We start from the raw sequence: 17,114 nt of genomic DNA, 5'->3' as shown, positions 1-17,114 counted from the left end.
CATATTAAGATCAACATGTCACAAATAAAATTCTTGATATTCCTCCCCAATTGTATTTCTTTTCTAGCATTTCCCATCTCAGCACTCTCTCAGTTGCTGAGATTCCAAGCTTTGGAGTTATCCTTGACTCCTTTTTATGCTTTCATATCATCCAATCAATCAGCAACCTCTATTGCCTTCACCCCTAAAATATATCCCAAATCTGGTGATTGGTCACCTCCTTCACAGCCTTGCTCTCTTTTTTGCCCTCTTCAACCTATTTTCTACACAGAAGTCAGTTATCCTCTAAAAATAAGTCAGATCATATCAATTCCTTGTTCGAAATTCCTAGGTGGCTTTCTATCACACCTAGCAAAGTATCCAAAGACCTTATCATAGCCTACGAAGACTCCATGTGAACTGGCCCTTCAACCTTGGTTTCTATCACTATCCTTGCTCACTAAGCTCCAGCAGTGCTTGCTGACTTCCTTGTGGCTTCTTTAAGGTTCCCAGTATGCTCCTTGCTGCAGAGTCTTTCTATTACCTTTGCCTGGAGTGTTCTTTCCCTGGAATGCTCTTTGCCTCATTATTTCCTCAGAGTCCTCTTACTACCCCATCTAATATAGCACCCCTCCTTCAGAAAGTATCCCTTTTACCCTGATTTATTTTTTCCTTAGCATCTATAAAAACAACAAAACTCTTTACCTGTTAAATGAATGCATAAATAAGCAACTGCAGTAGGCACACAGGTGTATAGCTAATTTTGCCTCTGGGATTTTGTGGCTTCATGGAGGGGTTCTCCTTGCACTTAGACTTGGGGAATAAACAGAAGTGTACTAGGCACCTGTTACTAAGTTTAAGCTAGAATCTGCTTTGTCTTAATTTTTTCATTTCTCATAATCTGAAAAGAAAATCTCATTAAGGTTTATATTCTGTTGCTTTTGTTTTACTTGTAACTTTCCTGATTTTTCTTCAATATTCCTTGCTTGACCTTTATTCTTGTCTCTGCCACCTTCTCTACTAGGTCCTTTTTATACTTTATTCCTTTCTATTGTTTTTAATTTTTTAAAATTAATGGATTACATATAGCTAAAAAGTAAAATAATACTAAAACTCACAATGAGAAAAGCATTTCTTCACATTTCCAATTCCTGCCTCCCAGGAATAACCATTTTCAGATCTTTAAACTATTTCTTCTGATAGTTACCCTCAATACTTCAAAATAACATCATTATACTTCTATCTCTTTGTTTTTCAGTTTGGAACATATCTATTGACTGCATGGAATGGAAGATGAGGGTTCAGCTTCCTATACCAATTCCCAACAGATGCTGCTCCTCCTCCTATCCTCATATTTCTGTCACAATTTTTAGCTTAATCTATATTCATCTTTATATGATTATAGTATATAAGCATATGCACATCTGGGCCATGTTATGTACTAAGATGACATTTTCTTCCTTGCATAGCTTCCATCCAGAGTTATTGTCTCATAATTTTTCTGCTTCATTTTCTGGGTGTTGATATTAATTTTTCACCAAACTTACAGAAGTGTAAATATCCTCTCAACATGTTCAAACACCCCATGTAAGCTATCAGCTACTCTTTGTTCTTGGAGACATACTTCTAAGAACCCACCATTCTTCTGCTCAACATTCTAAGAAACTTCCATTCTTTTGGTCTGGTTATTCTTTCAATCTGATGCACTGCTGTAATCCTAGCATTTCTTCCCACCATTATCCTGGGATTCCCTCCATCCCTCTCCTGTGTTGGATTCCTTATTTCCTGATTCCTATATTTTCTCCTTTATTACTTATTCCATCATTGTGCTGTCATATATCTTCTAACAGCTTTCTGAAAAAGGCTGCCAAGGTAGTATCATTTTTGAGAACTCTTAAGTCTGAAAATATCTGTGTTTGATACTTGACGGATTGTTTTGGCAGGATATAGAATTCTAGGCTGGGCATAATTTTCCTTTGGAATTTGGAAGGCACTGTCTTCTATTTCTTATTTCCTCGAATTTTCTTTTCTTTTCTCCATCTTTTTGCTTTTTTCTTCTACTTTCTAGGAGATTTCACATCTTTATCATCTAACCCAAATATTGATTTTTTTAAAATTTCAGTCCTTATATTTTAATATTCACTCTTGTTCTTTTTTCATAGCTGGCTGTTTATGTTTAATGAATACAATATCATCTCTTTTCTCTCTGAGGATATTAATTATACATTTTTAAGCTCTCTTTTGCTCCCTGTATTGTTTTGTATTTTTTTCTGTGAAGTTCTTTTTTGCTTATTGTTTCTGTTCTTCACATTAGAGATGTTTCTCAAATAATTGGTGATCCTTGGCTGTTCGTGTTTAAAAATGGGTCCCCAAAATGTTACCTTAAGCTCAGTGCACTTGTATACAGTTTATTGGCTGATATCCTTCTAAGTAGGTAGACTGAACATGGATATAGCCATTTCGTTGGGATATCCTGTCAGTATCAATGGGTCTTATCCTTTTTATTTATTTATTTTTGAGACAGAGTCTTGCTGTCACCCAGGCTGGAGTGCAGGGGTGTGATCTCCGCTACTGCAACCTCCACCTTCTGGGTTCAAGTGATTCTTGTGCCTCAGCCTCCCAAGTAGCTGGGATTACAGATGTGCAGCACCACAACAGGCTAACTTTTGTATTTTCAGTAGAGACGGAGTTTTACCATGTTGGCCAGGCTGGTCCCAAACCCCTGGCCTCATGTGATCTGCCTGCCTTGGCCTCCCAAAGTGCTGAGATTACAGGTGTGAGCCACTCTGCCAGGCTGGTGTTATCTTTTGAGGCAGCTCATTTCTCCAGAAGGGGCTCTTCCAATTTCTTTTTTTATGGCTATTAATACATAAGCCTGGTTACTTGTGTTCTGAAACATGAGAGTGTGAAGGGTACTGGGAAGTCTCCATACTTAATATACTCTTGCTTTATCTCTTCTGTCCTCAGGTTCAGTGCCTTTTCTCATTCAGTTTTGCTAGAGAGTAAACCCCTGGTATTCTGCCAGGATGGTGGGCAGGGGCTTCTTGGGAACTGGGAGGACATCTCTGATGATCTGTTTGGTCCTTTTATAATCTTTCAAACAGCCTTGTTTTCAATTCCACCCTTACATCCCTCTTTCAGAGGCATAGGCATACAGAGATATTGTGGGTTTGGTTCTAGACCAAAATAAAGCAAATATTGCAATAAGGAAAGTCACATGAATTTTTTGGTTTCCCATTGCATATAAAAATTATGTTTACACCATACTGTAGTTAAGTGTGCAATAGCATTAAGTCTAAAAAATGTACATACCTTAATTTAAAGATATTTTACTGCTAAAAAATGCTATCAATCATCTGAGCCTTCAGCAAGTTGTATATTCTGCTGGTGGAGGGTCTTGCTTCAATGTTGATGGCTGTTGACTGATCAAGGTGGAAGTTGCTGAAGGTTGGGATGGCAGTAGCAATTTCTTAAAAGAAGACAACAGCACAGAAATCACTTGAACCTGGGAGGCAGAAGTTGCAGTGAGCTGAGATTGCGCCACTGCACTCCAGCCTGGGCAACAGAGTGAAACTCTGTCTCAAAAAGAAAATAAAAATAAAAAAAAAGACAACAATGATGTTTGCCACATCAATGGACTCTTCCATTTATGAAAGATTTCTCTGTAGCATGTGATGCTGTTAGAAAGCATTTTACCCGCAGTAGAACTTCTGTCAAAATTGGAGTCAATCCTCTCAAACCCTGTCACTGCTTTATCAACTAATTTTATATAATATTCCAAATCCTTTGTTGTAATTTCAATATTTTTTGCAGCATCTTCACAGGAGTAGATTCCATTTCAACAAATGGCTTTCTTTGCTCATCTATAAGAAGTAGCTTTTTATATGTTCAAGTTTGCAGCAGTTCAGCCACATCTTCAGACTCCACTTCTAATTCTAGTTCTCTTGCTATTTCTGCCACTTCCTCCACTGAAGTTTTAAACCTTCAAAGTCATCCATGAGAGCTGGAATAAACTTCTTCCAAACTTTTGTAATTATTGATATTTTATCCTCCACCCATGAATTAGGAATGTTCTGAATGGCATCTAGAATGGTGAGTCCTTCCCAGAAGGTTTTGAATTTACTTAGCCCAGATCCATCAGAGAAATCAATAACTATGACAGCTATCATCTTATGAAATATATTTCTTAAATAATAAGACTTGAAAGTCAAAACTGTTCCTTGATTCATGCGCTGCAGAATGGATATTGTGTTTGCAGGCATGAAAACATTAATCCCCTTGTACATCTCCATCAGAGCTCTTGGGTGACCAGATGCATTGTCAATGAGAAGCAATATTTTGAAAGGGATTTTTTTTTTTCTGAACAGTAGGTATCAACAGGCTTAAAATATTCAGTAAGCCATGCTGCAAAAAGATGTGCTGTCATTCAGGCTTTGTTGTCCCACTTATAAAGCACAGAGTAGAGTAGATTTAGCATAATTCTTAAGGGTGTTAGGATTTTGGGGATGGTAAATGAGCATTGGCTTCAACTTAAAGTCACTAGCTGCATTATCTCCTAATGAGAGAATTAGACTGTCCTTTGAAGGCTAATTCTTGAAGTTTGGCTTCAAAGCTTCTATACTACAGCTATGAAAGTCCTAGATGGTACCTTCTTCCAATAGAAGGTTGTTCCATGTACAATGAAAACCTGTTGTTTAATGTAGCCACCTCATAAATGATCTTAGCTAGATCTGGATAACTTACCACAGCTTCGACATGAGCACTTGCTATCTTACCTTGTACCTTTATGTTCTGGAAATGGCTTCTTGTCTTGAACCTCATAAACCTACCACTGCTAGCTTCCAATTTTTCTTCTGCAGCTTCCTCATCTCTTTCAGTCTTCATACAATTGGAGAGAGTTATGGTCTTGCTCTGGATTAGGCTTTGGCTTAAGGGAATATTATGACTGGTTTGATCTTCTACCTAGACCACTCAAACTTTCTCCATATCAGCAAGAAGGCTGTTTTATTTTCTTATCATTCATGTATTCACTGAGGTAGCACTTTTATTGCCTTCAAGAACTTTTCCTTTGCATTCACAACTTGGCTAACTGGAACAAGAGGCTTAGCTTCTGGCTTATCTCAACTTTTGATTTGCTTTCCTTGCTAAGCTTAATCATTTCTGCCTTTTGACTTAAAGTGAGAGATGTGTAATTCTTCCTTTCACTTGAATGCTTAGGAGCCATTGTAGGGTTGTTAATTGGCCTAATTTCAATATTGTTTTTGCCTCAGCAAATAGGGAGTCCTGAGCAGAAGAGAGATGGAGGACTGGCCAGTCAGTGGATTAGTCCGAACACACACAACATTTATCTATTAAGTTTGCTGTCTTATATAGGCACCATTCCTGGCACCCACAAACAAGTGTAATAGTAACATCAAAGATCACTGGTTTTGTGGCCATAACAGATATAATAATAATGAAAGAGTTTAAAATATTGCAAGAATTACCAAACTGTGACACAGAGACATAAAGTGAGCACATGCAGTTGAAAAAATGACACTGAGAGACTTTCTCGACATAGGGGTTGCCACAAACCTTCAATTTGTTGGGGGGGAAAAAAACCACAGTATCTGTGGAGCACAATAAAGTGACATGCAATAAAACAAGTTATGCCTGCATCTAGTTTCTCCAATTCCTGAGCCTCTCCAATGTTGTGTCACATAACTAGATTTTCTCCATTTTGAATCCTCCCATCCCCAATCCTCACAGGCATTAGGTTTCAGTATTCTATATGATAAGTTATTTATCTCTTAGACACTTGCTTTCCATTTTTGTAAGCTTTGGCCAATATCTTTTTTATCAAGTGCTAACTCCTCTCCTGTTCTCTTTGTCCTAATGGATTTATTCACTTTTTATTAATTGACTGCCATTTTAGTGGCAATGGAATGAAGTAGAGATAAACATAGGTATTCAATTCTCCATGTTTAACCAAGAGCATTATTTTCTATTTTTGAGTATCACTCATCTTCATTGTATGACTACAAGAACTATAGCATTTAAAACTACTGCTCTTTTGGCTCCCTTATGTGTGGTCTTCAAACAACAAAAATATTGAACTATCTGTACTGATTGTCCTTCGGTGATTGTATGTGAGCTGTTTATTTGATTTACCACATTCTTCCTCTGGATCACAACAAGGTCCGTAATAGGGGGTCACACTGTCTTGACTGTACTCACATGGAACCAGTAGGAAGGAAAATGGGCATCAAGAAACACATGACCCATTTTGACTTGGTTTTATTGATAAGTGTTATTCTCTAACATATTAACTTTCTCTCTCTCTCTCTCACTCTCTCTCCCTCCCTCCCTCCTTTCCAATCTTTTAATGTATCTTCTCAGGGACTCCTTGTTCACATTTACATTTCTAGCACAGTTTTATTTTCCATTTTCTCTTTTTATTGACCTGCACCCTTTGTTGCTCTGCTTTGCGACCCTTGCTGTTTCTGGGGATGCCCTCCAATAATCCCTGCTCCACTTAGGAAGGCCCATTTTGCCCTTTAGAGGCTTTGGCTTTCCTCTTATCCTTGAGAACTTTCTTCATACAATTAAAAACAAAGTCTACCCATTATTTGGCCTCTTGAAAGAGAACAGGGCTTTCCTCCTCTTAATTAGCCTCCTTATTAGACCATTAATTTATTTTCATTCAAATGGGAATTTGTTTTCCACTTAAATGCAGCTTTATTTCTCCAGAATCTGAGAAATTTCAAGTGTCTGGAATGCATTTTCAAAAAAAGTGGTGCTTTTCACTTTACATGCTATGGCCTCTATTCTTTTTGGCTCATAAATCCTATCCCTTTTATTGGCTCATTTCCTATTTTTATAAGCATATTTTGGACTCTGGCATGCTTAGCCAGAGAAGCAGCCTTAATTATTTACTCTTACAGTTCAGTTCGAATTAGTTAACTTTGAGGTGATATTTTGGTAACTTCTAAAGGAAAATCTAGTCTACCCTCCCCGCTCCCACAAAAGGAAATTGCCCCCCTAAGTATACCCTTAATTGGTTTTCTTTACCTTTGGGATGATCCTTTTCTCCTCTCTAGCAATGATCTATGATCATTTATATACCAACCCAATGTCTTATGTCTTTCAGTCCACTTTTTTTTAAAAAAGCTTTATTCCTAAGTGGCTTCTTTTAAAAACTAATGAGCAGGAAGAGTTCCAACTGCAGCTCCTTTTGTCGATGAAGAAATCCACTCTTCACTTTTAATCTATTTTCTCTTGCCAAAATCACCTCCAGAAGCCCTGTGATTGGAAGCCTTTAAAACGCCCCTTAATGATCCTTACCCTCCTGATATTCGTATCTTTGTGCAATGATTTCACCTCGAGTGTGGGTTGGACTTACTGATTCATTTGTAATAAATGGAATACAGCAGAAGCACTGGTATGTCTCTTCCGAGATTAGGTTGCAAAAAGACTGTGGCTTCTGTCTTGGCACCTTCTCTCTCTCATTCTCACTCACTTGCTTGCCCTGAGGGAAGTCAGCTGACACACTGAGCTGTTCTATGGAGAGGTCCATGTGGCAAGGAACTGAGGGAAGCCTCTGGCCAAATACATTCTGCCAAAAACCATATAAATAAGCCTGAAAGCCAATCCCATCCTAGTTGAGCCTCTAGATGAGACTGCAGCCCAGTGGATACCCTGACACCAACCTCATGAGAGAACTTGAGCCTCTAAACCAGAGACACTCAGCTAAGCCATGCTCAGATTCCTGACCCACAGAAGCTATGAGATAATAAATGTTTGTTGTTTGAAGCTGCTAAACTTGGGGGTAATTTGTCACGTAGCAATGGATAACTTATACAGGCTCTTCATGCAAATGTTCGAGCTTTCAGTCTATGCTTTTTTTATGATAAATTCTGTTTAGATCATTCTTTCCTTTGGATATTAATTTAATTACTCATGCAAAGTTTTCTTTAAACTCTTCTTTGAAAGCAGGAAGTGGCAGTTGTCAGTCTTATTCATAATTACATCACCAGTACCTATCTAACACCTGCCTGGCACCCAGATACATGCTGTTATGGGGTATGGAAGTTTGTCAACTCCAAATCTCATGTTGAAATGTAATCCTCAATGTTGGAGGTGGGGCCTAGTGGGAGGTGTTTGAATCATGGCAGCAGATCCTTCATGAATTGCTTAGCACCATCCCCTTGGTGATGAATGAGTTCTTGCTGTGTTAGTTCATGCGAGATTTGGTTGTTTAAAATAATGTGGCACCTCCCCCCACCTCTCTCTCACCATGTGATACACTGGCTTCTCCTTCACCTTCCGCCATGATTGTAAGCTTCCTAAGGTCCTCGCCAGAACTATGCTTCCTGTTCAGCCTGCAGAACCATGAGCCAACTAAACCTCTTTTCTTTATAAATTATCCAGTCTCACATATTCCTTTAGACTAAGGCAAGAACAGAGTAACACAGATGCTAATATACATTTACTGAATTTGGCCCTTCCGTCTTTTTCTGTTTGTCCTAGTTTATAAGTTACTCCTCATTTTCTATATTGCCATTTCTTTTGTGAATGAATAGTTAGAAAACCTGCTAGTCTAGTTGCCTCAATCTTTCTGTCCTTTACCCTGCTTCCCTCCTCTAGAGATTCACTACTGCTGTCTCATTTGAGGCAAATCAGCATCACTTCTCTCTTTCTCAGGGTTTCTCTAGCAGAGCTAAGTCCACGTGTGCTCTCCCACCTTACTCCTGCCTGAACTAGGGGTGCGGCTTCCTTCATTGGGGGGACTGTGCTGCTGTGTAACAACAAGAGAACTTAATAATCTTTTTGTCTTAATTATAATACTAAAAGAAAATTGAGTCCCTGGAGATTATAACTGCTAAGTCTGTGGTCACTGTGAAATACAGAAGCAGAATAATAAGAACTGGGTTTCCCAAAAGAGGAAACATCATATCATAGAGATTCGAATTTGAATCTTGGCTCCACCAAACTGTCTGACCTTATGGAAATTATTCAGCCTTCTTCAGTCTCTTCCTCATTTGTAACATGTAAATAATTTCTACTTATAGAGTTGTTTTAGGCATTATTCTTGATCTAGTATTCTATCTACTCCATATTTTATCTTATATTTATAACTTCTTTGTAATAGGTTCACTTCATAATTACAATGATTATGTAAACTTTCTATTTTGGCTGATAATTTAAATATAGCAAGACCATGGCATATTTAATTGTTAATAATCGATATTGCTGTTAGCACTTTCCTTTTATGCCTTTACTGATGCCAAACCAACAAAAATATTACTTCTCACCAACACTCAGAATCTTCCTCCATTTACCTTTATTTGCTATACTGTCATCAAAGGGATCAAATATTGTAATGTGATATGATACTGATGATTAGAGAACAGATGAATTGTTTCACTATTTCTAAACTGCTCAGTAGTTCAGACATAAGACTTTCAAAAATGTTTTCAAATCAAAATAGGTCTACTCCAGTTTGAATGAAAAACATCACTGAAATAATCATACATACATAAGAAAGAAAACCGACGCATGCATATTACCTTATAAGTTTACATTGATAGGAAGTAAAAACCTAAGGTAAAATTGTGTTTAAAAGACATAGTCTAATTTTTTAAAATGTATGCAGAAAGTTCTCTAAAAGTTTATTTGGCAACAATTTAACGTTAAAACAAATAAGACATAAACATATAAAGATTCCTACTCTTAGAGGCTTAAAATAGTTATTTGCAAGAAAGAACTAGGTGCTAAGGAAACTTTTAGAGATTATGTAGTTCACAGGAAAGCCAGGTCTGGAGAGGCTAAGTGACTGCCTAAAGTTAAGGACACAGCACCAGGATGTGATTAAGGACAGAGCACCAGGATGTGATTTAGGTCAGACTAACATTCCAGGACTCTTTCCATGAAACTAAGCTGCCTTTCACGTTTTTGTTTGTTTATTGAAAGAACATGTGCTCTTTGATTAATTGCAAAGTTACGACTATCTGCTTCCTACCTCTTCCTGGGACTGGTTAAATTGCTCTATCAGTTGTGTTTGAGCCAGCATTACTCTTTTCAGTTCATCCGACTTCTGTTCCATTTCCTTCCTCAAGTTTTCTGAAACTGAATCATTACTGTCAATTTCCTTCTTCAAGCGAGATTCAAATTCTGCAACCAAATTTTTAAGATTTTCAATTTCTTTTTCCTTTGAATTAGATTCTTCAGTGTACCGAATATGGGATTTGTGAAGTTTTTCTTTAAGAGTGGTCACTTCCTGCCTTAGATCTCTTGTAGCGCCTGTGATTAAGTCAGATATCTGTAAGATAAATCTCATATTAGCTTGTAGGTGATAGTTTCTAGGTAACCACAGAATTCTTATGGTTTTTAAGAGGCTTATTTTCATTAATCAGTGTACTCACTTGATCAGATGAAACCAAACCCATGATGTGCAGGCCTTCAAGATTTTCTTTTTAAAAGATTAAAACATTTGTTTTTCTACTTAAAACAGTATCACATTAATCACTTGGGCACTTTTGGAAATATATAAATTTCTGTGACTATATTAAGCTACAAAGGATAGCACAAGTCTTTTTTTTTGAGACAGGGTCTTGCTCTGTTGCCAAGACTGGAGCACAGTGGTGCAGTGGTGTAATCATGGCTCTCAGCAGCCTTGACCTCCTGCGCTCAAACGATCCTGATCCTACCAATTCAGCCTCTCCAGTAGCTGGATCACAGACTCATGCCACCACCCCTGGCTAATTTTTTATTTTTTGTAGAGATGGTATCTCTCTGTGTTGCCAAGGCTGGTCTTAAACTCCTGGGCTCAAGCAATCCTCCTGCCTCAGCCTCCCAAAGTGCTGGGATTACAGCTGTGAGCCACTGTGCCCAGCCTCAGCTCAAGTCTTGACAAGTAGATCAGGGGACTGTCTGGACCTAACTAGGTTGGCTTTTGGATCTCAAAATGCCTGATTTTGGGGGAATGCAAGGAGGAGAGCACTAGAGTTATACTTTACCCTAACTGTACCAATAAATTTTTCCTTAACATAATTTTTTTTCTTTTTTGTATATAATGGCTGGAGGAACTCCAGATACTATGCCTTCCAGAACAGTACTGCCCAACAGAGCTTTCTGTGGTGTTAGAGATATTCTATGCTATCCAATATGGTAGTCACTAGCCACATGTGACTACTGATGGTGCTGGTAAATGTTTAACAACTGACTCTCAAATTTAAAAAAAAAAAAAGCAAGATTTGTATGTAATTTCCATGGTGTAAATACTCTAACCATAGCTCTCAAAAAGAGTATTGACTATTGAGCACCTGAAATATGACTAATGTGACCAAGGAACTGAATTTAAATTGTATTTAATTTTAATTAATTTAATGGAAACTTTTGCAGCCACATGTGGCTATCATGATGGACAGCACAGTTGTAGAAAACACCTGAATATTCTGAAAATGTACTGCTTCTCAAGGTGGTTCCTCTAGATAAATGAATGAGAGAATAACTTGGAGAAGCTTTTCCTGATGGCATGAAAGTCTTTAGAAGGGAAAAGTCCTCTTGCTTTCTTTCTCCTTAAGAAACAAAACAACGAAACAAGAGCTGCTTCTAATGAAACATATCCTTATTACTTATGCTCAATTATTGTCATGTTATAAATATTAGCACAACAAGAAACTAGCCCACTAAGAATCTGGAAAACATTCACAGACCAAGGTTCCAAGGACTTTGTGAACTGTTACATAAAAAGAGTTATGTATCCAAAATTTGTTTCAAATGTTAAATTTACAGAAAGAATAACTTGTGTGAGAAGTCTCTTCACCATAGTTCATAATTTTATAAATTAATATTCTATTATCTTCAATTAATCCAAGAGGGAAGGCCACTGTCAGGTCTGCACAGTGGTTTTCATCACCCAGAGGAGAGCTGACACTGAAAGTATCTTTGGGAGAGGAGGTTCACATAACCACAAATATGTTTTTATTTTTTTAAAGGCAGTCAACATTTAAAGATCAGGAGGTTTCACTTACAAAATCCTGATTTAAAAATCAGGATTTATGACTTCTCTTAAGAAACTGTAACATTTGGCAAGTTCCAGCTTGCCTGTCTGCATTCTCCTGCTGATGGGATCCTGAACCACCCAGGGCTGCAACAGCAGTCACAGAGTGAGAGGAAGAAGAAAGGGGGAGACTCGGTGGAGCCTGGGGCATCAGGAGCCAGGAAGCAAGAGGTGAGAACCCTCTAGGGGAGGCAGAACCTTGGGGGAGCCAAGGCTCTAAGCTTGTGGCACATGCTCCATTGCCAAAGTAGGATTTCACTTACAAAACAGAAGTTCAAAGATAAAATCACTAAGAATATTTTTTTCTTTTAGAGAAGGGGGTCTCACTTTGTTGCCCAGTCTGGAGTGCAATGGTATGATCATAGCTCACAGAAGCTTTGAACTCCTGGGTTCAAGTGACCCTCTTGTATCAGCCTCCCAAGTAGCCAGGGTATACACTGGTATGAACATACTACAGGTATGAACCGTCACACTAGGCTAATTAAGTCTTTTTTTTTTTTTAATAGAGACAGTCTTGCTATGTTGTCCAGGCTGGTATTGAATTCCTGGCCTCAAGTGATCCTCTTGCTTGGGCCTCTCAAAGTGCTAGGATTATAGGCATGAGCCACCATGCCCAGTTAGATTATTAAGAATTTCAGGGTAGTATCTGCAGAGCAATAAATCCAAAGCATGAGGCCTTTCTGAGTGTGGGACCATGTGCTATTGCACTGGTTGTACACATGTAGCTGGTGCTGCCTGTTGTTCACAATGGACTACTGAAATGGATGTACCATACCTCCTGTACACAAATGTAGAAGCCATTAGGTCTTGTCTGATGCTTAATTAACACAGACTCTTAATGCATGTATTCAAAATGTTATTTCCCCACTAGGTCTTGATTAATACACATACACACACACACACACATACACACTCTACACTCAAGTCCTATAAAAACAGGAAAACCTTAACAAAACCTTTAGTATTTAGAACATACTGTTTAAGAAATTTAGGGAGGTGTAATTACATTTTAAAAATATTTCTCTTCATTCAGAAATGTTGAGAATGAAAAATATTTGCAATTAAAGGGTATATGCTTTAGTTGTTGGGAAAATTTTAATTATATAAAACACCTCATTATCTTTCAATGTTGGATATTTGAGGTGTTGAAATATCTAGCTGTACTAATTTTTAGTCATATAATTTATGATGTTTAAAAAATAAGTTTATTCCAGTAGAAAAAATCCATACATAGCTGGATTACATGCTTGTATAACTTATCTCAGTTATCCATTCTGGAGAATTAGCCAAACCATCTTACCTGCATAGCTAAAACCAAGACACAGTGACCATGAGTGAAAGCTACTGGAATTATAAATACTGTAGTGTTCTAAGGCGAAATATACAACATCTGCAGTTTCAAATCTATTAAATAATGATGAACGTCATAATTACAGACCTTCATTTGTAGTTCCTCTTGTTCTTTCTTATACTTTTGGATTACATCTTGGTGTTTTTCTTTTTCAATATCAAGTTGCAATTTTGTTTCTTCCTTAAAGAGAAGAGCTTGCTCTTCAAATTCAACCAAGTGTTGGGCCCTTTCCTTGGCAAGTTCTGCTTCAATCTAGAAATGGCATTTAAAGCACATGTAAAACTATTTTTACCTTAAAATAAGTACATTAAGCTTATTTTCAAACTCTAAGTTTTAAAATGTTCTGACATTAAATTTTTAATTAAACTATTTTAAAAATTCTAGTGTTCAAAAAAAAGTGTGACTTAGAACTTGGGCCAGAAAAATTGACCTTGTGCCAAATATTCCACCACCTTCTAAGACCTGAAAAATTAGTAGAGGAGTTACAACTATATGACAGTTTTCAGAAATACTAAAAGCTTAATTACTTGCTCATTTATACTGTGAACTCAGTCCTTGCCAGCAACTCAGAAAATTGAAGTTTTTGTTTTTAAGCAGATTTTGAGGGCCTTAGACTAAGTTCTGCTTAAAACTCAGAGGGAATACAAAGTACAAATGTTGATTTTTCAAGTGGCCCTTTCTTGATGGAGGTCATAGAAAGTTTTGAAGTCACAGATTGTCATTTTAATGTGACTAAAGTGGGAAGGATGATTAAAGGAAAAGAGTCAGTAATGTCTGTACAGATGGTCCCCAACTTGCAATGGTTCGACTTATGATTTTTCGATTTTATAATGGTGAGAAAGCAATATGCGTTTTCAGTAGAGACTATACTTCAACTTTTGAATTCTGATCTTTTCCTGGGCCGTTGATATGAAGTATGATACTCTCTTGGGATGTTAGGCAGTGTCAGTGGGCCACAGCTCCCAGTCATCCATGTGATCATGAGGGCAAACAGCTGATACTGTACAGTGTATGTACTGTGTTGCCAGTATTTTTTAGATATTGTGTTTTCACATTCCATCATGTCTACAGATTACCCATTTTTGACTTACAATACCTTCAATTTATGATGGGTTTATCAGGATGTAACCCCACTGAAAGGTGAAGAGCATCTGTATCCATACTTTGACTCAGATAGAATCATAATGCTAGAAGGGACCTTAGAAATCCCCTAATTCAATCTCTCATGTTTCCATGAATTGTGGAAAGAATAAGCAAGAACTCTAGATGCAGATGAAGTTGAGTTTAAATCCTGGCTCTTAATCCTGGCTCTGCTACTTCCTAACTGAGTGATCTTAAGTTTGTGACTGTAACCCTTCCTGGTAGGGTTATAATGAGTTCCCTTAGGGGCTGTTATGAGGATTAAAGGAGGCAAAGCTTCTGTGTAAAGCTCTAACATGAGTAGGAATTTAACAGTCAGTGGAGAGTACTTCCACACTCTGACCCTTCAGTCTCTACTACTGACTCCATACTAAATGACTGACTGCTGGGTGCCTCACACCTCCAGAAACCATAACTCACTCCTTCCCCAGAAGGCATTTCCATTTTCAGACAGCACTAAGCATTAGGCAGTTTTTCCTGTAGTTGAGCCAACATCTCCCTCCATGTGGTTTTTAACCATTGGTTTTGGCTCTGCCTACTGAAACCTAGGGCCTTATAAATTACAGGTTTATCAGTCTGGCTGATGGAAATGCAAATTACTGGCCATGTGCAAGTATTCAATACTCTCTCTGGCTCGGTCTGTCGCTGGCTTTATGTCATTTTCCCACATGTACACATTGATCATAAACATATGCAAGGCGGACTTTTTGTAGTTCGCCAGTGTTCTTCCCTGTGCAGCTCTCTCCTGTGAACACTATCCATGAACTTTAGCCACCATGATCTCCCAGGACGCTGCAAGGTTTCCTCAACTCAAAGAATCTGACAAGTTCAAACTAGATTCCCACTCCCTGAACCATGACCTGAAATTTCTTTCAGGGCACTAAGTTATGGCAACCACAGGGCTCACCTTGTTTGACTTCTGTTTCCAAGAATCACTGTCTTTCATTGCCTGATGTCCAATATCTTGAAACAATTGTTTTCTATCGTTTCCTCACTGTTTTATTTGTTTTAGGTAGGAGGGTAAATTTGGTACCCATTACTCCATCTTGGCCAAATGCAGAAATATGGAACTTTGTATTTAGATACATGGAGGTGGATTCTCAGCTTATTTCCTGCCTTTATAACTTTGGCAAATTACCTAACTTCTGTAAGTCTTTTTATTAATGTGCAAAATGGAAATAATAATGTCATAATAATGAAAATTACATTATTAATGGAGATAATTTTTGTTATCTAGATTAGTGGTTTATGAGATGATCTCCGCAGGCCACTCCTGATCTAAAATTTTCAGATTTTATTAATTCAATTTCTAAAACTGCATTTTTAAAAATATAAAAATTAAAGCATGTCCTCAATATTCCTTTTAGCCATGTTTATTATGCATAAATTAAAATTGATATTTTATAAATAACAACATCATCTGTGTCACATTTTGTACGTCAGAAATTATCTCTTTTAATTTTAATAATAGCATACTAAAACACGTTAGGAATTATTAGGTCATTTGGTTCTTTAATTTTGAAAACTAATTTGAGATTTTCTTTTTTGCCTCCCTTCAAAATTGAAATTGACTATTTCTTGAAGTAAACTTTTCTCACCTGCATTTTCACTCTCAATCTAGTTGCTTCAGCCAAGAAATAAGGTTTTGCTTGTTTGTTTAACTACTGGTTTCTCAAAAGCTCTATGTACGATTTTAAATGAGGTCATTAGTGCAATTCTAAAACGTTCTTAAGTGTGATGTCTTGATGATAATCTAAGAAAATATTTGCTTAGAATTTGCTTATTGCACTAAAAATTGATAGTGATTAAATAATGTGATTTGATCATGTAAGCAGTGTGGCTATAGGATTTTTTAATTAAAAAACTTTAACTAAATAGTAACAATATTGTACATTTAAAACCAATTTTAAAGGTTCAGCATCCACATTAATTTGCTTTCTTCAAGTAGTAATACTTGAAATAAATAAAAATCCATGACAATTAGTAAATACGTAGTTATTTTAAAATGTGCCATCCTTGTTGCATAGCAACTATTGATCTTATTGTGTGCTTTTTACATACTCTAAAATAATTAAGCACAGACACAAATTGCTATCTACTTTTTTGCATGTTAAAACCATTTAAGCTATGAAGTTTATTTTAATATGTGTATTATATATTTGTAAAAAGAACATTTCATTCTTTGGCAAAGGCACAGTGACCCAAGAAGGAGATGAAAATGTCATATTAATGATTCTCCTTTCTCATGAGAAGACTTTTAGAGAACTTTTTATTCATAGTCTCAATAGCTAACACAGCCAAGGCATAATTATTAGTCCTTTGCTTTTCTGGTCTGGATCTTGATTTACTGCTAGCTAAATGATAACATTTATTAACAAGAAGTCGTGCCCTTTCAACCAAATGAAATGTCCATTTATACTATAGAAAATGATACATGCCAAAATACCTCTGCAATATAATTAATTCATTAGAAAGATATCATGGTCCTAGCAAGAACTTATAGAATATTATATAGAATCATTTTTACCACCAAATTAACTTACTAGCATAAAGCAAGAACATAAATGCTTTTATATGTCAGATGTTAACACTAACTTGTTT

The 17,114-nt window shown here is 37.0% G+C and overlaps 1 protein-coding gene across 4 annotated transcripts in view; it reads right to left on the bottom strand.

Annotated features, from left to right (window-relative positions):
• The window catches only part of LEKR1 (leucine, glutamate and lysine rich 1), a 219,317-nt gene that overhangs the window by 10,011 nt on the left and 192,192 nt on the right, over positions 1–17,114 (bottom strand). For all 4 annotated transcript variants that reach the window (XM_055110616.2, XM_003830645.3, XM_063602993.1 and 1 more), the window contains exons 11-12: positions 13,461–13,625; positions 9,980–10,279 (exon numbers count right to left, since the gene is read on the bottom strand). In XM_055110616.2, the coding sequence (XP_054966591.1) occupies positions 9,980–10,279; positions 13,461–13,625 (465 nt within the window). The remainder of the gene's footprint in view (positions 1–9,979; positions 10,280–13,460; positions 13,626–17,114) is intronic.

This window comes from Pan paniscus, chromosome 2 (genome assembly GCF_029289425.2).
Source record: "Pan paniscus chromosome 2, NHGRI_mPanPan1-v2.0_pri, whole genome shotgun sequence".
Taxonomy (NCBI): domain Eukaryota; kingdom Metazoa; phylum Chordata; class Mammalia; order Primates; family Hominidae; genus Pan; species Pan paniscus.
Note: the sequence above shows the minus strand (reverse complement) of the source record. Positions and strands in the feature narration are given on the sequence as shown.